General features: G+C 41.3%; 2 protein-coding genes across 12 annotated transcripts in view; both read left to right on the top strand.

The window, feature by feature from the left end:
* GFPT2 (glutamine-fructose-6-phosphate transaminase 2) overlaps nucleotides 1-16421 on the top strand; it is a 42736-nt gene extending 26315 nt beyond the window's left edge. For all 4 annotated transcript variants that reach the window (XM_065555086.1, XM_065555087.1, XM_008166440.4 and 1 more), the window contains 17 exons: nucleotides 245-343; nucleotides 1309-1434; nucleotides 5308-5366; nucleotides 5848-5982; nucleotides 7408-7469; nucleotides 8846-8925; nucleotides 9386-9503; nucleotides 10155-10318; nucleotides 10913-11008; nucleotides 11117-11214; nucleotides 11610-11730; nucleotides 12134-12291; nucleotides 12428-12542; nucleotides 13236-13363; nucleotides 14121-14288; nucleotides 14721-14882; nucleotides 15528-16421. In XM_065555086.1, the coding sequence (XP_065411158.1) occupies nucleotides 245-343; nucleotides 1309-1434; nucleotides 5308-5366; nucleotides 5848-5982; nucleotides 7408-7469; nucleotides 8846-8925; nucleotides 9386-9503; nucleotides 10155-10318; nucleotides 10913-11008; nucleotides 11117-11214; nucleotides 11610-11730; nucleotides 12134-12291; nucleotides 12428-12542; nucleotides 13236-13363; nucleotides 14121-14288; nucleotides 14721-14882; nucleotides 15528-15572 (1934 nt within the window). In that variant the 3' untranslated portion in view covers nucleotides 15573-16421. The remainder of the gene's footprint in view (nucleotides 1-244; nucleotides 344-1308; nucleotides 1435-5307; nucleotides 5367-5847; nucleotides 5983-7407; nucleotides 7470-8845; nucleotides 8926-9385; nucleotides 9504-10154; nucleotides 10319-10912; nucleotides 11009-11116; nucleotides 11215-11609; nucleotides 11731-12133; nucleotides 12292-12427; nucleotides 12543-13235; nucleotides 13364-14120; nucleotides 14289-14720; nucleotides 14883-15527) is intronic.
* A 4676-nt stretch (nucleotides 16422-21097) lies between these two features.
* The window catches only part of MAPK9 (mitogen-activated protein kinase 9), a 58033-nt gene continuing 53741 nt past the window's right edge, over nucleotides 21098-25389 (top strand). For 6 of the 8 annotated variants that reach the window (XR_508523.4, XR_010589926.1, XR_010589925.1 and 3 more), the window contains exon 1: nucleotides 21109-21251. The gene's annotated coding sequence lies outside the window, so the exon portion shown is untranslated. Of the gene's footprint in view, nucleotides 21252-25389 lie in introns of all 8 variants that reach the window. The other 2 variants (XM_065555085.1, XM_008166439.4) reach the window with 2 other exon arrangements.

Genomic DNA, 25389 nt, shown 5'->3' with positions numbered 1-25389 from the left:
AATTTTGTCTGAATTGGGGATACAGGATTTGCCCTAATCTACAGGAGTCCAGTACTAGACTTCATGAGTTTCTCTTCGGAGGCTAATTTTGAAGTAGAGCCATGCCTTTGCATGTGCTTGTCAGTCTCATCTCAGGTTGGACATTTCTTCTAGACTCTTAGACTTTAAGGCTAGATGGGAACATCATGATCATCTAGTTAAATGCATTCTTAAGTAGCTGACACGAATGTCTTCTGAATTCTAGGTGTTGCCATTGATGGAAATAATAATGAAGATAAAGAAAGGTACATCAGACTAATCAAGAAAAGAGGAAAAGTGAAGGCACTAGATGAGGAGTTACACAGTAAGTTTAAGAATCCTTATGTTGGCTTTGTATGTATTGCTGGTATGATATCACCTTAGACATCACAAAACACTACTGCTGATTGCTGCGTTGTATAACAGGCATTAGATTGGAGTGAGTGGTCTGTGATCAACGACACTTGCTGTCACAAAGTAAATCAATCTTCATGCTCCAAGGGTAAAGCCGCAGTCTTCTTGTTAAAGTAAAGCTGCTGGAGGCCTCAATCCACTCTTCATTTTTGGGTGGCTAACATGCTTCTTGAAATATGAGCTTCCTCTTGCAAGCAGTCATACACTTCATGTACATTCTGCAGCCGGCATGGCAGAGCTCGTATTGTTGTACAACGGAAGCTCTTATTCGCACTAAAGCAACTGGTTGTCTTCACAGCATCAGTTTTATATAACACTTCCGTAACCCACACGCCTCCTGGGTGTGGTGTTCTGTCCCATCCAGAGGCATTGAGACCACTTAGAGAGAAGAGATCAAATGAGTCTGCTCTACAGTCTTAGCTAACAGCCAGCTGGCTTTTAGCTCCTGTGGTAGAGGGTCATGCACTAAGCTCCAGGGGTCCCGGTTCAATCCTGCCCGCTGACAACCAGGTTCTGTCAGGGTTCCACTTCCATCTATGAAAAGCAGAAGTTGCATTTCAATATGTCTGAATTGTATCTTCTAGTAATGTGAACTTTTTGGCTTAGTTCATAACTGGTAGGATTAGTTGAAAATGGTTCAACATTAGCAAATGAAGGTTTTAATCACAATAACTTGAACCATCCAAAGTTGAGTGTCATGAAAGTAAATATTTATGGGTTTTTTTGCCATCTTCCAACTGCTTTTTAATCTACTGAAATCTAAAAATGTTGAGGGACCAAATTCTATTAATCTTGCATTTGTGTGATTAAGATTCAATTTAAAGCTGATCACTTTAATTTGATTAATTTAATTTAAACTGATTTCCCTCTCTATAGAACAAGATGGCATGGACTTAAAGGCAGATTTTGAAACACATTTTGGAATTGCTCACACTCGCTGGGCAACCCATGGCGTGCCCAATGCAGTGAATAGTCACCCTCAGAGGTCGGATAAAAGGAATGGTAGGTATTCTCTGTACCAGTGTGGAATCCTATTTGAATTTGAAATGTCACCAAAGGCTTCAGAATACATTAACTCCTCACTTAACGTTGTCCCGGTTAAGGTTGTTTCGTTGTTACCTTGCAGACCTATTAGGGAACAAGCTCCTTTAAAGTTGCGCACTGCTCTCTTATAACGTCATTTGGCAGCTGCCTGCTTTGTCCACTGTTTGCAGGATTCTCTGGAAGAGCAGCCCCTCCTTGTGGGGATTAGAACCGTGGGGGCCAGCAGCCCTCCCCCCCACCCCCCATCAGCTCACCTTACAGGGAATTTAGGGATGTGACTCAGCAGCTGCCCAGCAGCAGTTCAGGTGTCCCTCCCCCCACTGCTGTGCTGTTCCTGACCTGCCCTCTGCCTTGGAGCTGCTCCCCGGTGCTTTCTGGGGGAGGGAGGGTGCTGATATCAGGATGTCTCCCTGCTCCTGCATGCCCCCCCCTTCCCCCCCGCACCTCCGCTCCACAGAGCGGAGGAGGGGACAGGGCTGAGGCAGGGCTGTCCCTAGCTATTCTGGGGCCCTACGCAGCCCCTGCCCATGGGGGATGTGTGTGGGGCCCCAGGCCTCGGTGGGACGGGGGGAGAAGGCTGGCTTGGGGGGGTGGGGAAGGGGCGGAGCAGGGGTGGGGGCCCTGGGGAAGAGCCGTAGCAGGGTCTGGAGCAGCATGCAAGGGCTGGAGCAGCACGCAGCTGCACAGGACACCAGGAAATTTGGGGCACCAAATTTCCTGGTGCCCTACGCAGCTGCGTACTTTGTGTATGGATAAGGATGGCCCTGGGCTCAGGGACAGAAAGGAGGGAGCTTGCAGGAAACGGTTGCTTCCTGTCAGAACTGGCTGATCTGCTTAAAAGGGCAATGTGCTTGAAGTGGGATCAGCGTACTTAAAGGGGCAATGCATGTCTCTCTCACTCATCCACGCACCCCGCAGCACTTTGGAAAGTCAGCAGCTGTGCGTGTCCTGTCAGGAGGAGGGAGTGGTGCACTCCAGCTGGATAGTGTGGGCTCATCATCATGTTCAGTTTTTGCAGGGAAGTGTTTGCAGCTACTGCCCTGCATCTATTGTTTCCTCCCTCCTGCCTCCGTCCATGCTGTCTGTAGAGTGTGAGGCTCTATTAACCCTTGAGGGCTCAGCCGAGTGCTAGTTCACCATTTAGCAGCAAGGCATTCCCTGGGAAATATCCACCTCTTACTCCACCACCTCAACCAAGCTTCACAGTCATTCATTGCTGTGTACAGTATTAAACTGTTTGTTTACAATTTATACTGTATATGTATACAATTCTTTTTGTCTGGCAAAAATTTTTTCCCTGGAACCTAACCCCCTCCCCCCCATTTCCATTAATTCTTATGGGGAAATTGGATTCTCTTAACATCGTTTCGCATAAAGTCGCATTTTTCAGGAACATAACTACAATGTTAAGTGAGGAGTTACTGTACAGTGGATTACTATAAAACTGACTTGTGTGTAAATTTCAAATAGTCTGAACTCCGTTACCTTCTCAAACAGAAATTTCAACGAACAATTTTGTGGATTTTTCTGAACTTGGCAAAGCAGTAATTGCTTAAATAAAACATCCCTGCATCTAAGAGTCTCAGTCATGACACAAATTTCACTTAAACACAAGTGCAATAGAATCACTAATGATAAATATTTGCTTGTATCAAAATTTCAATACTACTAGGCATCTACTCAGACCTAATATAGAAATACATCTTATTGGGTCAGTCATCCTCAGTGTAACTACATTTCAAAGGGATTAGATTGAGGATGAATTTAGCCTGTTGGGGACTGTAAAATGCTTAAAAATAACTTTCATAAAGAAGTTTGAGCAATCTATTAGTATGTCTGAATTCTGATTGGCTAGAAAAATTCTAAGGGTAGATCTACACTTAAAATGCTCCACCAGCACAGCTGCACTTCTCTAGCGCTTCAGTGGAGACACTACTACACCAGCAGGAGAGCATCTTCCCTTCACATAGTTAGTCCACCTTTGCAAGAAGTGGTAGCTGTGTTGATGGGAGAAGCCCTCCCATCCACATAGCGCTGTCTACACCATCCGTATAACTCTGTCGTTCAGTGAAAAATCCACACCCCTGAGCAATGCAGTGATGCCAATCTAAGTTTATAGTAAAAATAAATGTGTTAGTCTCTAAGGTGCCACAAGTACTCCTGTTCTTTTTACGGATACAGACTAACACGGCTGCTACTCTGAAGCCTGTCACTAAGTTTATAGTGTAGACCCAGCCTAAGTAACTTACATTAGAAGCAGCTAGTACTCCAGGAAAAAAATCATCTCTTTGCTGATATGAGAATACTAGAATAGTTTAGCTGCTACTAAACAGATTCTTGTGTGGTGCCAAAAATTTTGATCAGCCCAAACTGAATATTCTCCTGACTATTGTTGTACATGAGTCTGCAGAGAGAGAGGTGGAAATTGTCCCTGTCTTGGCCTACTGGATTTTTCTGGACTTGGGGTCAGATTTTCAAAAGAGCTCAACACCCATTTAGGCACCTAAAAATGGGAGGAGAATTGTTTGAAGTGGGTGGGGTAGACATCTTAAGTACACATCATAGGTGTAGCAATTTAAATTATACCAGGAGCACCTACATAGTGTGGCCTGACATCCTAACAGTTCTAAACAAATAAGGACCAAATGTTCAAAAGTACACAGCCCCCAGCATACTAACCTCTGTTTAAAAATCTCGCTACTTATTATGGTGCCTAAATGGGAACTGAATTCTTTTGCAAATCTGGTGGGTAATGGTTTTTATTTTTAAAGAAGTTACTTTATTTTTAAATACTACAGTATACGAATGGCCTATTGTCTCTTACAAATGTAATGATTTTTGGGTGGTGAATTTTTAATTGGTGTACAAGGGGTTTAATCATTGCTCAGTCTGGCTAAATTGCATATATTCTATTAGATATTTATTAACAATTATATTAAACAAAACACTGTCCTTAATAAACTAGTTAATAAAGATTACTGTTAATATTAATATCTAGCTGCAATCAGAGCCGGCTCCAGGGTTTTGGTAGCCAAAAAAAAGCCGCGATCGCGATCTGCGGCAGCAATTCGGCGGGAGGTCCTTCGCTCCAAGCGGGAGTGAGGGACCGTCCGCCAAATAGCTGGACGTGCCGCCCCTCTCCGGAGTGGCCGCCCCTCTCTGGAGTGGCCGCCCCAAGCACCTGCTTGCCAGGCTGGTGCCTGGAGCCGGCCCTGGTTACAATATTTAATCTCTGAAATTAAGTGTGAACTCTTTAGAAAGGGCAACAGACTCTTCCCCCCCCCCCCCCCCCAAAAAGACCACTCTCTTCCATCCCGTCCCCCAAGCCAATCAAGGTATTTCTCCCACTGGCTGGCTGGGAAGAGGAGAAAAGAGATTTAATAATATATGGTGATACACCTATCTCCAGAGCTGGAAGGGACCCTGAAAGGTTATTGCGCGTAGCCCCCTGCCTTCACTAGCAGGACCAAGTACTGATTTTGCCCCAGATCCCTAAGTGGCCCCTTTAAGGATTGAACTTACAACCCTAGGTTTAGCAGGCTAATGCTCAAACCACTGAGCTATCCCTCCCCCCAGTTTACAGTTTCTATTTTGGGAAGTGCTCCAATACCACTAGAGTAGCGACGGCTGTATAACTATCTCAATACTTAAGTCCTATAAGGTTGTATTTTTAAAAAACAAAACTCCTAGGATTTTGTAGTTCACTCTGGGGGTACTGTGATAAATCTTGATCTTAAAGCTCTGGAAGTAACTAATGTATTTTGTGGCTTTAAGCGTCTCACTTTTTAATTTTGTGTGTGTGGAGTTTAATTATTTTAATCTTCTCTTTAGAGTTTGTAGTTATCCATAATGGAATCATCACAAACTATAAGGACCTGAGGAAATTTCTGGTAAGTTTATGGCAGCTTGAATAATTCCAAAACTAGGAAATACAAGCAAACATGTACAGATTTCTCATGGCATTTGCATAGTGTGAATTAAAATGTGCAGCATTTCATTTAAAAACTGTATTGTAATGGAAGCTGCCTAATAAGGATAATACCCAGGAACTGATACAATGCACTGCATTTCTAGCACTTTACATGGGATGACTGGTGTTATCTGCAAACCTCTTTGCACATTGTTGCTCATGTTCTACCCTGCTCTGTTATAGTTAAAGTCTCTTATCTAAATATTCCTTTGAAAATAATGCTATTATGTTTTGTTACATCTTTACACTTTGTTCAGTGATTAAAAAAGATATACCAGTCCAATATGATCCTCTGTTTGAGATACGTATCTTTCTGATGAGACACACCAGTTAAAGGCACTTGTTGAGTTCCTGCCTGAGGAAGAAAACACTTATCTTGCCTTCAATCTATAACATTGCAGGAAACCAAAGGCTATGAGTTTGAATCAGAAACTGACACTGAAACCATCCCAAAGCTGGTCAAATACATGTATGATAACAGAGAGACTGAAGATATCAGCTTTTCAGCCTTGGTAGAGAGAGTTATTCAACAACTGGTAAGTGTGGGAATTCCATCTTTCTGTGCGAAGGGGGACTGTTCATACTGCTATTCGAATATCTTCATGAATTTATTGAATCCACCACAGAATTAACTAAAAGATGCTGCAAATAACTTGTTTTAGTGGTTTTTATAGAGCAAGAAATTAGATTAAAACATTGGAAGCTTGAAAAACTTGGTAAATCTCAAACTTTGTTAGTATTTTAAAGCAGCAAGGGGAATGTTGCTGCTTTTTGCTAGACTGTTTTAAAAATAAAACGCTTTTGCTTAATGTGACATTCTGCAGGTGTCAAATAGTAGCCATCCTTTTTAACGGGCCTCTTTTGCAGAGAGCAGTGATCTCAAGTGCTACTGTGATTAATTTAAATACAGGTAGACTTGAATCACAGCAATGCTGAGTAACTTAGTCTAGTAAAAAATCTTGGTTCCTTATTTGGAGTTCAGTCTTATGTATGTATGCTTTAACTGTTGGTTTAGAAATGGGAGCCTATTACTGTGTTTTGGTGAGCTAAATATTCTACTATAGACCTAGGAATTGCAAACTTGCACCATAAATACTGAAATTGACTGTGCCCTACCCCCCTCACCATTGAGTCCCCCGTTCTCCTCCTTGCAGCAACTCCCTAAGATTTTCTGCAACACTAGGGCAGCAATAAACAGGAGAGAAGGATAGGATTCACAGAGAGCTAGTTAGGGGACTGGTGAATCCATCTGCATAGACTGCCTACCCACTTCTGTAGCTCTGTGGATTTTGCTTTTGAGCAGTTCCACACCCTGCCTATTTCATATTGTCCCTGAATGTGTGTCAGGAGATGGTCTTAATCTTGGTAACATGGGGCAGGAGTTTGCTCTTGCACAGTATGGTACTTTTCAACTTCAAAGCTAACAAACATTTTTATACAAGACTGCTTCTGAGTGTGGTGTCATAAAAAAACAAATAAAAAAATGGAGCCCCATACTTGAACTTGATAGTAAGCAAACTAAGAAGTAGTAGGACCAGAACTTTGGCCTACAAACCTGGAAGTCATTCCATGTATATCCTGTAATGCATAACAAATTTGTATTACATTTCTAAATGTTACTGAAAATCTGTAGCTGTCATTTTTATTGACTCTTAAAGTTGTTCATGATGAGAATTGACAGCCTTTTGTGTGTATGGGGCGGAGGGAGAGGGGGAGTTCTCTTCCTCTAATCTTTCTGGCTGTTTGTAGAGTGCATGTTTGTCTGCCTTGCATTTATTCCACTACTTCCTGGCTGACCCCTTAAAGGGGGCAATTTGACTTCAGGAAAAGACTCCAGATAACCTTAAGAGCTAGACCCAAGAGGCTCCTCAAGAAGAGGAGGGCCCAGATTAATGCAAGATGTGACTCATTCATGTAACTTATTTGGGATTTTCCCTTTTTAATATTTGTATGGCTTCCAGGAAGGTGCTTTCGCATTGGTTTTCAAGAGCATCCATTACCCAGGTGAAGCTGTTGCCACCAGGTTAGTGAAAATCCATTTTTTAAAAATAAATTTTCTTCATTCGTGGTGGTCTGTAATATAAAGTCTGATCAGTAAAATATGGGAAAAATCACTTCAGTATTTAACCATTTTATTTTCTAAGTAACTATCAAGATTCAATCAAATACAATTTGAAAACTGTTAGAAAAAAATGAAATATAAGGAAATTTGACTAATATGATGATGAAAATATTGCACCTGTGCATAACATCCTGTATGGTTCTTGAGCTCAGGTAGATAATGGTTGCAAACTGCAACTCCATTCCCTCTCAATGCTTCTTTAATTGAGATCATTAACTAGTCTTACTTTCTAAAACTACAGAATTCTAAAGGATTAAATTGTTTCACGAGTTTCGTTTTGAAAGTCTGTTATAAATGCAGCCTCGGTTGTTGAGGTAATAATTTTGTAAAACATGAATTAGCATTTTATAAACACAACTGAAAAGCCGTCAGAACTTGACAAACAAGACTTATTCTTGATGCATGTAACTCAGTTATTTTAGAAGGAATTGCTATATATTGTATCAAGAGAAGAACTTAGAGTCAGACACGCCACATTGGACGGGCTATAGGTGTGGAATTTCCTAGGTATGCTGTAGAACATGTATGTTGACTCTTTTTAATTGAGGTTACAAAAAATGGACTGGTTTAAAGTGTAATCTAGTGACTTAATGTGGGGTATGATCCATCTGGGTCAGAAAAGTGATAGAATTCTGCCTTGCCTCCTAACCTCACACAAGTCCATAGGCACAGTAATTAGGGTCCTGAGTTTGAGAGGAAGAAAGGCAAAACAAATCCCTAATTATACAATGATTATTGGGCTTACTGCTGTCTCATTTCAGAGGCAGAGAAAAGTATCTATCTGTAGAAAAGAGCAGCTTCTTGAGTATGCAGTATAAAGGGATCCAACTACTGCTTTAAAGATTTGCTCATATATATTTCCATATGTGCTATGGAGGAGAGCAGCCTAGATGATACAGTGAGGGCGATCTCCCAGCGGCACTTGGACCTCAGCAGCTGCAGGAAGGAGGCGGGGATGGGACCTCTAGGGCAGGAGAAGCCCTAGGCACCAGATACTGCACCAGCAGCAGCCATAGCTGCTGCACTGGCAGCCTGGGGATGTAACCATCTAAGATCATGGCATGCCTTCCCATAAGGGGGGTGGTTGTAGGTGGGGAAACTGAGTTACAGTTGCATCATTCCCAATATATCATGCCACAAGGGTGTGGTTGGAGCATCTGCCTCCCTATGGAATAGGAAGGGGTGTGGCCTTTCAACTCTGCAGATGTCTAGTTAATCAGAGAACCTACCCTGTATAAAGGACTTTCTAGCTAACTTGCTCATCATTGCATTCACAGGCGAGGGAGTCCTCTACTCATTGGAGTTCGCAGCAAATACAAGCTTTCCACTGAACAGATTCCTATCTTGTATAGGACATGTAAGTTATAACTAGCTTATCTGTTGGTTTTTCAAGATACATAACAAATACAGAGCAGGATTTTCTTTTAAACATAAATTAATTTCAAGTCACATTAAGTCCTTTAGAAGAGAAGAGGTTAACTTCTGTACCTTAAAACCATCAACAGATGCTCAAAGTGAGTTCTTATCTGAAAATATCCAATTTTGTATTTGTTATTTAATGTCCATTTGAGAGGGGTTACTTAAATGCAGTGTCTCTCCTTGCTACCAGATAGTCTGAACAAAATACACGGTCCTACATTACACAGAGTATTCAACTCAAAATTCTAAGAAATGCAGGTTTCCTCTTAGAAATGGTGATCATCACTTTTTTTGTGATATCTTGAGCTGTGTAGTTCACAACCTATTTGAAACGACTTGGGTTCTGCATTTCAGATTGGTCTATATATTGGACTTGTCTCATTTTATTTAATCACTAGGCAACATTGAGAATGTGAAGAACATATGCAAGACCCGAATGAAAAGACTGGATAGTTCTACCTGCCTTCATGCTATTGGAGATAAAGCAGTAGAATTTTTCTTTGCTTCTGATGCCAGGTAATGAGCACTTGTATTTTTTGGTTTGCTCTGTAGCAGTGACAAAGTCAGTTTTTGACACCTTATCTGTTGGTTCTCTGCTGTTCTTTTGTGAATTGGAGGTAGGCTGTTTTATCATGGAGATTTAGGAAGCCCAACTGGTAATTAGTCTACTTATTTGATAAGGATGGGAAAACTTATACCAGAGGTGGGAAAGAGCCTTTAATAGCACACCACCAGTTTTTGAGCTGTATGCTAGTGATACTTGCCAATCTCTAGCCTTTCTGCCTCTGATGTAAAATATATCTAATGCAAGTAGTCAAAGCAAGTTAAAGGGGGGAGGGATAGCTCAGTGGTTTGAGCATTGGTCTGCTAAACCCAGGGTTGTGAATTCAATCCTTGAGGGGGCCATTTAGGGATCTGGGGCAAAATCAGTACTTGGTCCTGCTAGTGAAGGCAGGGGGCTGGACTCGATGACCTTTCAAGGTCCCTTCCAGTTCTAGGAGATGGGATATCTCCATATATATTATTAAATAAAGTAGCAACTACCAGCAAAGTATGTGTAGCTGGAATGGAGGGTAGCTTTGTTTTTTTTAATCCTACTTCTGCTTCCCACTGAAACATTGTTCCAAATATAAATCTGTCTCCTCCTCTATTTCTGTCTTTCTGTAGTGCTATCATTGAACACACCAACAGAGTAATTTTCCTAGAAGATGATGACATTGCAGCAGTGGCTGATGGGAAACTTTCTATCCATCGGCTAAAACGTTCAGCTAGTGATGACCCCTCTCGAGCCATCCAGACCTTGCAGATGGAATTGCAGCAAATCATGAAAGGTAAGTTGGAACATCTACAAATATAGTCTATTCAAAGGTGGACAGTCTTCCTGATATTGGAGTGTGGGGGATTTATACCCCAAGAAAACTACCATCTGATCATGTCATGATTTGCACCTGTTTCTAGCACTTGAAAGTCCTTCCTGGAAGCTGGCAATCCCAGGGCATCTGACCAAAGGGAGGATAGGGAGTGCATTGTACTACCTGCCCCTGTAGATGACAACATCAGATTTGTGCCCTAGGTAGTTTTTAGTTTTTAATGTGTTCAGTACTCGTAAGCCTGGACTGATCTGACAAAGCTATAATACAACACCTCAGAACTTTGATTACAAAGAAACTACTTATTTCTGTTCAACTTCCTCCAAAACACATTTATTAGATTGTCCTTTTTAGGGAAAACTAATCCCGTTAAATGGAGCAAATGGCCTACTCTTCTTCCTTCCCCTATCCCTAAACATCCATCCAGGCACAACTGAGATGAGATGTTACATTAACGCTTTGTCTAAACCAGCATGCTTCTACAGGTCATTCTGAAAGTTGACTCTGTAATTGAAATAACAAAAACAACTGAAACCTTCGTGTTTGTCTAAACAGGTAACTTCAGTGCATTCATGCAGAAGGAAATCTTTGAACAACCAGAATCTGTTGTCAATACCATGAGAGGCAGGATGAATTTTGAGACCAAAACAGGTAGCTTGGAATATTTAATTATTGAAGTTTTGTTGGCTTATAACGAACATTTTACACATTGGCTTAATAATAAAATCCCTGGCTGAAGTATACTTTTTTTTACTACAGTTCTGTTGGGTGGTCTGAAGGACCACTTGAAAGAAATCAGAAGATGCCGACGACTGATCATTATTGGCTGTGGGACCAGCTATCATGCTGCAATAGCTGTACGTTCAACCTGCTCTAAAATATATGGATTACTTAGCTTTGTGATTTAAGCCCTTGGTATGAGTCTGAAAATAGATGTATCTTTCTTTCCCCTTTCCTCTGCATCTGACACATAGTGTTAAACACTTTTTTTGTTTTAATGCAGATTTACTATGATCTACCATGCCAGAAATTAAACTTCTGCTCCTTGATGTTACTTACTAAAACTGATCAGTAATTACAGCTGCCCAATCTTCTAGAACAGGAATAAATAAAATCTTTCTTACTAAGTTTTGTAAATATATTCATCCTTGTTTTTTCTCTCTCTCCTGCCCCCCCCCCCAAAAAACACAAAACTATAAAGTATTGATATGGATGGCAGTATTAACAAGTGTCTTGTGCTTATTGAATATAGACCCGACAGATGTTGGAAGAGTTGACAGAGTTGCCTGTGATGGTGGAACTTGCTAGTGACTTTCTGGATAGAAACACTCCTGTATTCAGGGATGATGTGTGCTTTTTTATAAGTCAGTCAGGTGAGTTGCCTTGACTGCTCATCCCTGTCTGAATAGAGGCATGTAGCAAAGTTATTTAAAAAAAAAAATCCAATAAATAAAACTTATTTCTGTCTGAATGTCTTAATTTGAAGTAAAACAAGGGAGGATAATGATTAAAGGTACCAGAGCTCTATATTGGATGCAAATCTTGCTTTTCAAATCAGTGGCATGAATCAAAAGTAGAAACTGCTTGTGAATAATGCTTAAATGAGGTTTCAGTGTAAATGTTTTCACTCATGATTACAAACTTTTGTTGTTGTTGTGCATAACTGGATTCAATTGGTTAGAGCCTGAAGTAAGCTTGAATATGACAGATTTAAAGTTTCCCAGTGCTCTTGCTGTTCTGTGTTTAAATTTAAATGTCAAACTGCTTGTTCTGTAGGAGAAACTGCAGATACGCTTATGGCCTTGCGGTATTGTAAGGATCGTGGGGCTCTGACGGTTGGCATTACAAACACCGTGGGAAGCTCAATATCCAGGGAGACTGACTGTGGTGTGCATATCAATGCAGGCCCTGAAATAGGAGTGGCAAGCACAAAGGTAACTCTGTTCACTGTGGCTTTTTATACCTTTCCTCTGTGAAAGCCAATCAAAATGTTAATATATTGGTAGTTAAGATTTAGGTTGCATTAAGCAGTCAAGTCCGTAAGAGTTAACGTTCTGTTTTTGTCGGCAGGCTTACACCAGCCAGTTCATCTCTCTTGTAATGTTTGGCCTCATGATGTCCGAAGACAGAATTTCTTTGCAGACTAGGAGACAGGAGATAATCAGTGGGCTGCAAACGTTACCTGGTATATTTGAAGTTCATACTTTTTTACTATTCCACGTATTGGTGCATTAGAGCTCATTAGTGCACTGAGATTTTTCCCTCATTCTGGAATATAATCCTTCGAAGTAAAGTGATGATATTAACTTGATTTCAAGTAGTACATCTGTCTCTGTATAATCCTTTCTCCTGCTACCTGACCCTTAAAATCCCATTCCAACTTAGTTTCTCTTTTCCTATGGCTTCACGAAAGGTATGGATAATAAAGAAAACTGATGGTTGTGAAGTTGACGTATACTCAGAGCTGCCATATAAATGGACACCAAGTAAAGAAATTGGAAAACCAAGAAATGTCTTACTCTAAAATGTAAATTGTAGTGAATAACTTTTTTTGGATACAGGTTCCTTTTAAAGTAACTTTTAGAGTATTTACTATTTTGTTTAAATCAAGCCTATACAAAACAGGTTCCAGAAAGAATTATAAAAGTATATTTAAAAATACTAAATGGATTATGTGGAAACTAGATCAAATAAGACATTTTAGAATCCAGTCGTCTGTCTAGCCTTCATAACTTCGCAGTTTTGTAAATAAGTTTAAATTCATACAATTGAGTCCATCTGTTACTGCTTCATTGAAACAGATTGAAATACTGTCAAGCTAGTAAACATGGAATAATGGCATTTATGCTACATTCTCTTTTATTATATGATCTGATAGAGATGATTAAAGAAGTCTTGTCCTTGGATGAGAAGATACATGACTTGGCCCTTGAACTGTACAAACAGAGATCGCTCTTGGTTATGGGGCGTGGCTATAACTATGCCACTTGCCTGGAAGGAGCATTGGTGGGTATGCTTTTGAAAACTTAAGGTCCTATTTACCTATTTTGGTGGTTTATATTTAAAAAAAAAAAAAAAGCAGCTTGCTTCTTTTTCCTGTAATTACATTTTTGAATTAGACAAAATAACTGGTGCAGTTAATTCTTTCACTCCCCTTCCCGTTGCTTTTTGTTCCATCTGCAAATGTAACTGTATACAGGCAAACATCATTTCTAGCTATTTAAACTCCCAAAACATGTATATGGCTAAGGAAAAAATGTGTGAACCTTTTATGCTGCACCATCTTTGCAGTAAACCTCTCGCACTAGGACTATCACATGATGCAGTATGTCTGGTCAGAAACTATCACCATTCGCCAAAGATTTGACTGATTCTAAAATATAAACCTGTCTCTAACTCTGGCCACTTTTAACACCTCTTAATCTGTGTTGCAAATTTCTTTGACTAACCCTAGTCACTCCTACCCCATCTGGCTATTTTTTTTTGCCCCAGTCAAAGATTCCCATTGACTTCTGTCAGACATAACTCATGAAATGAGTACACCACTTTTATAGAAGTGGAAATTAAGGTAATTTTGCCAAAAATAAGTTTGGGAATTGGTTTGTCTTAAGAGGAAATAAATCAATTTCTGAAAAGAGCACATTAAAATTAACCTGTTACCTTATTTCCATGTTTAAACAGCTGACATTCAGGTTTGTATCTGTTTTTGCCCTCTGAGGTTCTTACCTGTTTTGCCCTTAATGCTCTGGCATTTGCTTTCTAGAAAATCAAGGAGATCACGTACATGCACTCCGAAGGTATCCTGGCTGGTGAATTAAAGCATGGACCACTGGCCCTTGTAGATAAACATATGCCTGTTATCATGGTAATTATGAAGGATCCCTGCTTCACCAAGTGCCAGAATGCACTGCAACAGGTCATTGCTCGACAGGTAAGCCGTCTAGTGAGCACTGTATCATATGGAGAGATGTTCTGCATGTTGAAATATGACACTACTGATCACACTTCAGAAACAGAATGTGATGGTGATTTTGTCTAATCATCAAATCAGATGCATTTGCCATCTGATTATAATATAACATTAAAAGTTGACACCAGTGGTGAAGAGTGACTTGTAAAAATGCAGTTGGAATAATAATAAAGCTGTATATGGTGCTAAAGTCAAAATCTCGATTTAAATTAAAAATACCATCATGTAAACAAGCACCTAGTTTCCTATAAAATAAACCTGCATTGACATTTTTCTTTCTATATGTTTGAGTAATGCTTTCAAAATATACTATAGGTATTTCAGAAACCAGCAACATACACCCCCCAAAAAGTTGTATGTCACCACTCTTCATTATTACATTTTTATTTATAGGGTCGCCCAATTATTCTGTCTTCTAGAGAAGATACTGAAAGTTCAAAATTTGCATACAAAACTATTGAGCTGCCCCACACAGTTGACTGTCTCCAAGGCGTCTTGAGTGTTATTCCCCTACAGCTGCTTTCATTCCACCTGGCTGTTCTTAGAGGATATGATGTAAGTGTCTTCTGTATTTTGGTACTGCAGTGAGAGAAACATGCTTGTGAACTTCCTCCTACCAGCCTAAAGAGAGGGGAATAGTTAATGTATGTTAACAAGGGAATAGCTGTGCTCTAGTTAGTCAAGATAGAATTTCAGTACAAATCCCCTAACTTAAGCTACTTTTAACTGGAGTATAAAAATTCCATTTTCAAGAGTGAAATTGAGCAAATGATCAGTCATTAGAGTGCAGACTTCTCTGTCTATTTTCAGGAAATATTTCCAGGGTAAGTGAAGTTTATTCAAGGAGCATGTGTGATACCTTTTTCATAAAAATTACTAAGAACATTGACCTTGGAATGGTGCCATTCTTGGAGAGTCTGTTCCAATGCCTGTCTTAAATTTTATCATATGATAGGGTGTTTTATCATAGTAATGTATATATTCAAGGAGGGATGGATTGTAAGGCAGCTTTTGACTTCTTTGTGGATTTAAAATCTCAAACTTTTTTGAATCCATATTCTTGGGCATTCACTGGTGTTGGGACAGATGGGCAGCAGAATTCATTGATACATGCATGTGTGCACGCAAATTGAATTAATTCAACAAATGTAGAAGATTTGCTTTAACTACCATATTCTGAAAATCTGTTGTTCATTCCAGGTGGACTTTCCAAGAAATCTGGCCAAATCTGTGACTGTGGAATAAACAACCCACAATGTGATATATGTATTTTTCCCCCCACCAAAGTTCTAAATTTTACTCCTGTTTTTAATTGATGGTTATATGACGTTAAGTGGAATGATACCATTAACTGGAAAGTTTTGGGGACCGTTTTTAACTTGTTTTAAAAGCTTTTGATGTGCCTTGTACCCAAGTGCTTTTGCTTATGGCAAATGTTGTTCCGCTAAATCCTAAAAATTGCCAAAGAAGAGAAATCATTGTTTACACAGGTATAATGAATGAACTTTTTTTACTACTGTGCAATATATATAATATATACAGCTCTGGTCAGAGTAACTGTGAACATTTTTGGCCAACACTACTTAACTAGTTTTAAAGACAAAGTATTTATAAGTACAATTGTATAGCTTTTTAAATTATTTGTTTTTAGTATGTTGCTTATCTGTAGCATTGGTAATGCCCAGAATATAAATTCTGAGCATGTAACATTTATTTGTGTACAGAGTCACTTTTTAAAATTTTTATCTTTGAACTGGAAATCTGTGGCCTTTGAGGGTTTCCCTTCCTCACCCTTTTTTCTCCTAGCTTTTCTGGATGCTTTCCACTGCACCTAATATTTCTTTGTTAATCATCTTTTTCCCCACCCCTCTTCTGTGGCTGAAAATTCCCAAAGACTCCTTCAGATTTATTTAACTAAAAGTTTACCTAAATCAGATCAACAGTTTGATTCATGTGCAGTTCCACCTTCATATGCATGGAATGTACTGTGCAACAAAATAAGGGAACTGGATATTTTCAAGTGGGTTACAATGCTTCTGTTAAAAGATTGTACAATCAAATTCCTATGCAATTAAAGAAAATAGAGAATGTAAACTCTTCTCGTGTGTGTGAAGTCTTTTTACCTGATTCTTTCCCCTTCCAAACTGGTGATGAAAGAAACAAATGAATATACAGTAACTACTCTTCAGTACAATATCTGCTTTTCCAGCTTTAAGAAAATTTTATCTGCAATCTTTGAAAAATCAGAATATTAAAACAATCACTACTTTTTTTGCAAGAATGAAAAATGAATAAAGTGTTGTCCAAGGCTTCATTTTTAGAGAATAGTCTTGTGCTTAAGACCATGGACAGGATTTCAAAATCTGGGTTAAACTACACTCCAGGCTTTGTGTGGCATGGGACAAGTCACCTAATCTCTCTCTGCTTCAGTGCCTTGTTAGGAAAAATTATGCCCATTTTACCCTTTGTGTGTCTTGCCTAGTTAGACTGCAGACTCTTACTGTATGTATGTACAATACTTAGCACAATAGAGGCTTCAATCCAAGTTGAATTATTTCCTTGGATGTACATACGCTTACTTTAGCTGTGTAACTATTTGCAGTAATTAACTTGTACAAAAATACGGTCCAGCTCTGTGTCCTCTGATAAGTAGAGTAGGAGTAGAGAGGTTATTTTTACCTCTATTTGGCACTGGCTCAAATGATCCAATGGCTCAAAGTTGAAGCTACACAAATTCATACTGGAAATACTGGCATATGTTTTTGACAGTGAAGGTAATTAACCATTGGAACAATTTACCATGGGTCATGGTGGATTCTCCATTGCTGACAATGTTAGAAAAACATCCAATCTTGATTTTAAAGAGAAGCTCCAGGAATTATGTGAGGGACATTCTATGGCCCATGTTATACAGGCCAGACTAGATCATCACAATGGTCTCTTCTGGTCTTGGAATCTATGAGCTTTTCTAAAGTGCTTATCAATCTTTGGGTGCAGATATGTTGTAGCCCTCAAAGGAAACTAAATATTATATTCTCATTTGAACTACCAGCTGTTTGTATTGTCCTCCTTTGATATGGCTGAGTTAGACATTTCCCACAATTTTAAACAGGAAGCCATTTTTACTATTTATGGTCATAACATTTATGCCTTTCATGTGAAGAAAAAAATCTCACTTGCATTTGTAGCTTAAAACCTTTCAAAAATTTCCAGTGCCAACAAACTGTTATGTACATCTTTAAGCTAGGATCAACCAAACCTTGGTGTAAGAGTTGGTTTCCAGCTTTCCCTATTGGCAAGAATCTTGGAATACTTTTTTTTTCTTGAGCAGGCATCACAGATCCTGAAAACTACACAGGGTGCAAGAAAATCCTCCTTGATGTTTGGGTATCATATCACACAGGAACACTGTTCTGTTTTGGTACAGAAATTCTCAGTGTCTCCTCAAATGTCCTGTTATCAAATACTCCCCTTTGTTCTGTACAGTTGGATAACTGCAATACTATATCATGGGAAGTCAAGCCCAGCTGCTGATCAGCTTCTACACTGAAGCATGTTAATATCTACGACAAATCCTATCCCATGTAGTCTCATTGATAGAATCCAGAAATCCAGCTTTGAAGGATGACCTAATTTTCAGATATTGTGAAATATCTCTTTAAAATAGGCAGTGTACAGTAGAATCCATTTATAGTGCACTATATCTGTAGTTAAACTTTCTTATAGCAAATATGAAAAATTGAGATTTTTTTTTTGGTAATATAGAAAGTTGTACCTAATCTTTTAATCATTTCTAATCTTAAACCAGGGTGGTAAAAATCTATCATCTTTTTTTTTTTTTTTTTTTTTAATAAAATGCTTTTTGAGGAAAAAACTAAGATCTATTATAGCTCAAAGATATCTCATCATGGAATAGGGATTATAAATTCTAATTCTACAGTATGAGACAATATATTCATGTAATGTTTAAGAAAAGCTTTGTAAATGATTTCCAATAGATCATGGATTAGGGACCCAATTTTAGGGGGTTCCACAGGCTTCTGTATAGATTATTTAGGTTAATCTTTCTATCTACCCAATGGGACTCAGTGCTCAGTATAGAAGATACCATCAGAGATGCTTAGTTTTTCAGTTCTCAAACTGGTTTTGTGTCTCCAGAGGTAACAGGTTTAAAAAAAAAAAAAAATTATAGAGATGAGAAATAACAGCCCTCAACTCTATTGTCCTTCTGCAAATTTGGGTACAGACAGTCAATCTCTTAACTCTCTAAAACTGCAAAGTTTCAAAAAGTTCAGTGAATAGAAGATTGTTGGGGGCGGAATAGATTTGGATAAGGAGAAGAAGTCTGGAGATAAATATGAGAAGCGAGGGACATAGGCTTGTTTTGTTAAAATAGTATACGTTTGCTGTTGGGGAGGGGGAAAAAATCCAGAATACTTAACATTATTGTTTTAGTTAAATAAAACAATTTAAATGTCTGTCTGGTGATGTTTGCCTCCTAATACAGCAAAAAACTCCTCTATCTATTGATGATTAACCTTTCGAATTAGAGAGAGTTCACCTCCCAATGACTTCATAAATATCTACTTCAGTTACCTTTGGTAATTGAAATAACCAAACAATCATTCATTTTCTGATATAGCTGTAAAACTAATCTGAAAAGTTTTCAAAATAAATCAGTTTAAAATGTATAGTGTGTACCTTCTAAAAATGAGACCTACATCTATCTGAGTTGCAAAAAATATGTATTAAGGTTATAACAACCAACAAGAATGCACTTTTATGTAGAAAACCATGATTAAATCAAGTCTTCCTGACTAGTGACTTAAATCGAATCCACCCTGTCTTAAACTATACATATTTGCAAAAAATTTTGCATTTCACCTTTTAACATTATGTAAACATAGTTGTGGAGTAGCGCTATTGAGCTATTCTAAATCTCAAGGGAATGTGGTAATTGTAAGAGTGAAGTACTCTATCAAATGGGTTGTCACATCAGAACATTCAAGAATTACCTTAATTCAAGTTCTTGATTGGGATTTTAATGGCTCATGTACATTCTTGTCAAGAAAATATTTTTGTATATCATACAAGACATCTCCCTGTAGGGTTGCTTTTAAATAGAGATGTTTTAATACTTACACATTTTAATGGCTTGATAGTGGTACAATAGCTTGTTGTAGTCTGATGTCTGATGAAGTGGGTATTTACCCATGAAAGCTTATGCTCCAATACATCTGTTAGTCTATAAGGTGCCATAGGACTGTTTTGTCACTTTTTACAGATCCAGACTTAAAAGCGACAAACACGGCTACCCCTCTACTTCTTGTAGTAGTTTCTTATAAATTGTTCTTAAGCAGGGTTTGTTTTACTTTTCAAAACTCTTTGACTTTCACTGTACCTTTTTTTTTTTTTTTTTTTTTTTTTAAAGGCATGGATGCCAATGGCATCTGTTGAGAACAGAATTTTTTTGGCAGGTGGTGGAAAGGACCTCTTATGTTTATTGAGCAGCTAGCTTTCTTATATTGCAAAAAGGTGCAGTATTAAGGCAAGTTGACAACTAGTCACATTAATTCAGGTGTTTAAAATGGTTTTTCAAATTACAGTAAGGGGAGACTAGGCAGAGGTGGAAATGATCACTAAGGAGACACCACCCATTAAGGGTAGATTGTGTCAAGAATTTTTTTCCTTTTGGTCAGTAGCTGTTCTAAAAAGCAAGCAATCTTAAAGGTGAGGTGGGGAGGGAAGAGCAGGCTTGTGATGTAGATTTTTGTTGGGGGGGAGGGAAGAGAGGCCTAAATATTCCCCTCACTTACTTTGCTTTCAATGCTCAGTCATTGCTTACAATAAATACATAATGTGGCATTCTACACCAATGATACAACTTACAACATCTATTCATAATTCTTTTAATAGGGGCAGGGCTGACCTCCTCCCCTTTTTCTGTGGTAACTAAATATGGCTGCCATGTGTTACAAACAGGGCCGGCTCCAGCTTTTTTGCTGCCCCAAGTGATGAAGCAATAAAAAAAATAAAGCCGATTGGCAGCACTTCGGCGGTAACTTAATCATGCCGCTTCATTCTTCAGTAGCAATTCGGTGGCGGATCCTTCGCCCCCCCCTTCCTTTTGGTGGCACTTTGGCGGCAGCTCAAAGAGGAAGAGAGGTACTGAGGAACCCGCCGCCGAGTACCCGGACGTGCCGCCCCTTTCCATTGGCCGCCCCAAGCACCTGCTTCCTTCGCTGGTGCCTGGAGCTGGCCCTGGTTACAGAATTAACTGGAGAGGCTCTACAGTGGCAGAGTGATCACATCCCACCACTATCTCCTAAAAACATGGATGGAAAGTGACCACAGCATGTTGTGATGCAATGAGCACCAAGTGACATCCTGACAGGAGGGGATGGCATCATCGTGTGGGAATAGAAGGGTCTGCCATGACTTCACGTCATGGCACCATGGCAGTTTGTGGCAAAGGGTTGACATCACTGCCCTGACAATGGTGCTTTACCCTGAAGTGAGGGGGTCCAGCCTCTCATGATGGCAGTGTGGGGTGAGGTGGTATCACACTGATTACATCACAATGAGGATGACAGTATAACATGGATTGATGACATCAGCACGGGGCGGCAGCGAGATAACTGAGGCTAACCAACCCCACAACCTCCCCGCCTCTACTGCAGCAGCCCCCTACGCCTCTTCTTCCTTATGTAGTGGCTAGCGGGTCCCGCCTCCACACGCTGATTGGCTGTGGCCGGCAGGCACTGAGCGCTGATTGGGCAGTGTGGCTGCTCGTCAGCGGGTCCGGACCTGGCGCGGCCCGTGAGGGGGCCGCGACGAGAGGCCATTGTGGCGAGGGAGGCCTTGGGAGGTGGAGGAGTGAAGCCGCTACCGCGGGACCCAAGCGCCGAGCCGCAGGAGCAGACGGTGAGGGAGGGAAGGGAGGAGGAGAGGGCAGCGGGAGGCGGGAAAAGGGGAAACTGCGGCCGGGCGGTTTCTGTAGCCGGGCGGAATGGGGGGGGAGGGGCGAGTCTCCAGGCCCGGGGGCCAGTGGTGTGGGGACTTGAGCCCGCCACCCCGTGCGGGTCCGGCTGGCCGAGCCGCTCCCCTGAGCGCGAAGCTGTCGCCGGAAACTTTCCCGGTTGCCCCTCCTCCCCCGCTTTGCCCGGCGGGCTGTCGCTGGGGCTCGGCCCGAGGCGGTGCCCCTGGAGCTGCCCCGCAGAGGGCCGGGGCTGTGTTTTCGCCAAACGCCCCCCCCCCCCCGGTGCCGCAGTCTGTCAGAGCCCAGCCCCGCCGGTCGCGAGCTCCTGCCCTCGGTTCGCATCCTCCGTCCTGCTGCAGCAGAAACCGTCTCAGGTGGATGCCCGCCCGCCCGCCTCGGGGGCGCTCAGCCTCGTGCCGCCGGGGGGGCGTTAGTAGCTGGACTGCAGCGTGCGGGGAAGGAATTCCCACCCCCCACCCCCCGGGTGTAATAAACTCTATGGGAAATTCATTGTCAATAGGCTTCCCCGGAGAACCCGAGCAGCGCTTATTGCTCAGTGACAGGTCGGGCACTTAAGGACTGTTCCCGGCACTGAGATGTTGGTCTCGTTGTCTTGCTTATGTGCATGGGCCCCCTGTTCTAAAAGGAGCCCGTCTTCTCGGGGCAACTGGTATACTAGTGTCTGGGCGCCAGTCTGCGTTTCTGGAATATTAAATCGGTATAAAAGCCCCTTGATGAGCAGCATATATTGAGTATGACTGATCTGGAAAAAGGTGTCATCCCACATCAATGGGCAGTGTTGCTCAAAGTGTAAAAATGTGATTAAAAATTGACCTAGCAACATGACTTTAGCTTTCTGTTTGCTGAACCAGAATAATTTCACAACCTAAAAAGATGGTTTTTTTTTTTTTTTAAAGATACTCTCTTTAAATCTGTTAAATCACTATGTGGCAGCATAATCTGTGGTATTGAAAAACAGCCCTGGGAAGCTTGTCACTGGTTGTACTGCTAAAATGTGCTTTAGAGGTAGCTGTTGACTAGCCTTTTGCTTGGAGAATGAGTACAATCACTGCAGCAGTCTAGAACAGAGGTGGGTAAACTATGGCCCATGGTCCACATCTGGCCCGCGGGACCTTCCTTTCTGGCCCCTGAGCTCCTGCCCCAGGAGGCTAGCCCTCGGCCCCACTCCCACTGTTCCGCCTCCCCCACAGCCTCAGCTCACTCTACTGCCGGTGCAATGCTCTGTACAGCGGGGCTGCGAGCTCCTGGGACAGTGCAGCTGCAGCCTGATCTGGTGCTATGAGCCGCACGGTGGTGTGGCTGGCTCCTGCCGGGCGGTGCAGCTGCCTATCCTGGTGCTCTGGGTGGCGCAGCTGTAGCACCGCCAGCCACTGGTGCTCCAGGCAGCGCAGTAATGGGGCAGGGAGCAGGGGGGGTTGGATAGAGGGCAGAGGAGTTCAGGGTGGTGCTCGGGGCGGGGGTGTGGATAGGGGTTGGGGTGGTCAGAGGGTGGGGAACGGGGGTTGAATGGGGCAGGAGTCCCCTGGGGGCAGTCAGGAATGAGAGAAGGGGTTAGATGGGGTGGTGGGGATTCCAGGGGCTGTCAAGGGACAGGGAACAGGGGGGGAGGTGGATGGGGCAGGAGTCCCGGGTGGGCCGTCAGGGGGCGAGAAGCAGGAAGGATCGGATAGGGGGCGGGGGCAGGCCATTCCTGACTGTTTGGGGAGGCACAGCCTCTGCTAACTGGCCCTCCATGCAGTTTTGGAAACCCAATGTGGCCCTCAGGCCAAAAAGTTTGCCGACCCCGGTCTAGAAGCTTTAGTTGCCAAACGTCTAATCTGAAGACACTTTTAATCTCTAGGAGTGTATACCATTTCATTCTAACTGCTTGACAATTATTGGTTTCTTGTATTTTATGTACATTATGTCTGTTTTGTTAGTAACTGTCTTAACTACTACATTTCAATAGTAGTTCAGCTGAATAGATTTCAACACTATAGAAGGGATCATTATAATCATCTAGTGTGGTCTGATCTATTGCTATACAATATATACCAGCTGTGACAGAACTTTACCTTCAGAACTAAGATGCTGTCTCAACTTACTGAGATCTTTTCAAGATCTAAATTCACTATCAAGGTTATTAGGTTAAAAACTGATTATCCTAAAAAGTCTAACATTCCAGAGTGTTCAGAGTCATGATTGGGGCCAGGAGCGGGTCTGCAGCCAGTCTGGGAGCGGGCCTGCGGCTGGTGTGCCACGAGCGGAACTGCGGCTATGAGTGGGGCTGGAACTGCAGCCAGGAGCAGGGTGGGAGAGGGGCTGCGGGGGAGCGGGGGCTGAAGCTGGGACAGCAGCCGGGAGCAGAGCCACGGGCAGGGCTGGAACTGGGGGGGCTGCGGTTGGGAATGGAGCCGGAGCCATGGCCGGGAGCTGGTATCTGGGCCTGGGCTGGAGTAGAGCTAGGGGCAGAGCAGGTTGGGGACCACTGACCTACCAGTAAGGTACACGCTAGGTTTAAGTGCATTTATGGTACAAAAAATGATAGTTAAAAACAAAAAAGTGACACTGAAACTTTCCATATCTTGTTTCTGTGACTTCATCTTTTCATTTTATAAACTTACAAATTTTATCCTAACTACCAGTATTAGAATCTCAACCTGGGATTTAAAAATCAAGTTATGCTCCTTGAGATTCTTTGCCCTTCATTGCCAGCAATAAAGATTCTTCTACAAAATTGATGTTTATATTTTTGTTGAAGTCCCTTTCTCCAGACCTGTATTTAGAGTGAAATACTAACAGTAGTAACTTGGTATGTCTCTGAAATAAGCAGATGTGACTTGAAGATATACAGAGAATGGGTCTGTTTAGTAAGAACATGCCACTTTTGAATAGTCACTCTCCTGACTGTAATTACACTTTAAATAGTGCATGTAAGCTAAAATGTATTCACAAGTTTACTGCATCTGACATGCAATATTAGCCTTGTGGATCTGGAACTTTTCTCGTGGTTGCAACTAGTTGGAAAACAAAATAACTTTCAGATTGGACCACCCAGTGTATGTAAGCTGCTTTTTTATGCACCATGTGCATATTTCTCACTTTTGTATAATCCTTTTAAATTAGTAGTACATAATATTGATTCAAGAGATGTCAGTTTATGAAGATGTTGGTGAGATTGTCATCACTGTCCATCTTTCATAGTATGAATACCTTAGTTTTCTGTTTCTATATTGATCATAATGGTTTCACTAAATAAAATGAGGACACCAGTAACTGAAAACTTCTGTTTTTGAAATTGAATGTGATGCTAAATTCCAGTGGAGTCCTTTACTTTCCATACCAGTGTTGGGCCTACTGATACTGGTCTACTGTCAGGATGTACGGAATATGCTTTGTATACCCATGACGTATATGATAGGTCAAATAAACTATTGTCAGTTAAGAGACTGGTACCTGAGAGTCAAGAAATCGAGTTGACTGACAAAGTTGGTGGTCTTGAACCCTAATCAAACCAGTTTCCAACAGTCTGGAGTTCAGAGAACGTTTATCCTGGCTTCTAAATCAGCTTAATTTTAGGATAGTTTTATACAGTCAAATTCTGTCAAAATGCTTTTTGAGCGTGTAGCTTCCTCCTTCCTTTAATGCTTCATCTTTAATGCTATCAGAAAAAAGTGTTCTTAACTCAAGTTAGCTAGCTCAAGGTAAAACCCTGGTAAAGACAAGGCAGTTTGTATTCTTCACATGAGTTAGCATGTTGAGTTGAAGCCTGTGGGCAAGCCTAGACTCTAACTTCACCTACTGATTTGTATGAAAACTACAAACTGCCTTTTCTCTACTAGAAATTTACCTCTAGTTATCAATACACCTTTTACTCCTGGGGGAATTCTGTGCCACTGTGGAATGCAGAATTTTGCAGAAATTAACATGTGTGCAGAATTTCCTCCCCCCCCCCCCCCCCCCCTCCACAGAAATGGGCTGCAGTGCTGCTAGCTGCCACTAGGGGCCACTGGACCCAGCAGAGCTCAACTCCACATAGAAGTCACTTCTGGGGGGAGGGAGAGGGAGTTAGAGGGTTCCTGG

This window comes from Chrysemys picta, chromosome 8, assembly GCF_011386835.1.
Source record: "Chrysemys picta bellii isolate R12L10 chromosome 8, ASM1138683v2, whole genome shotgun sequence".
NCBI lineage: Eukaryota > Metazoa > Chordata > Testudines > Emydidae > Chrysemys > Chrysemys picta.
This window is presented reverse-complemented; position numbering and strand designations above follow the sequence as displayed.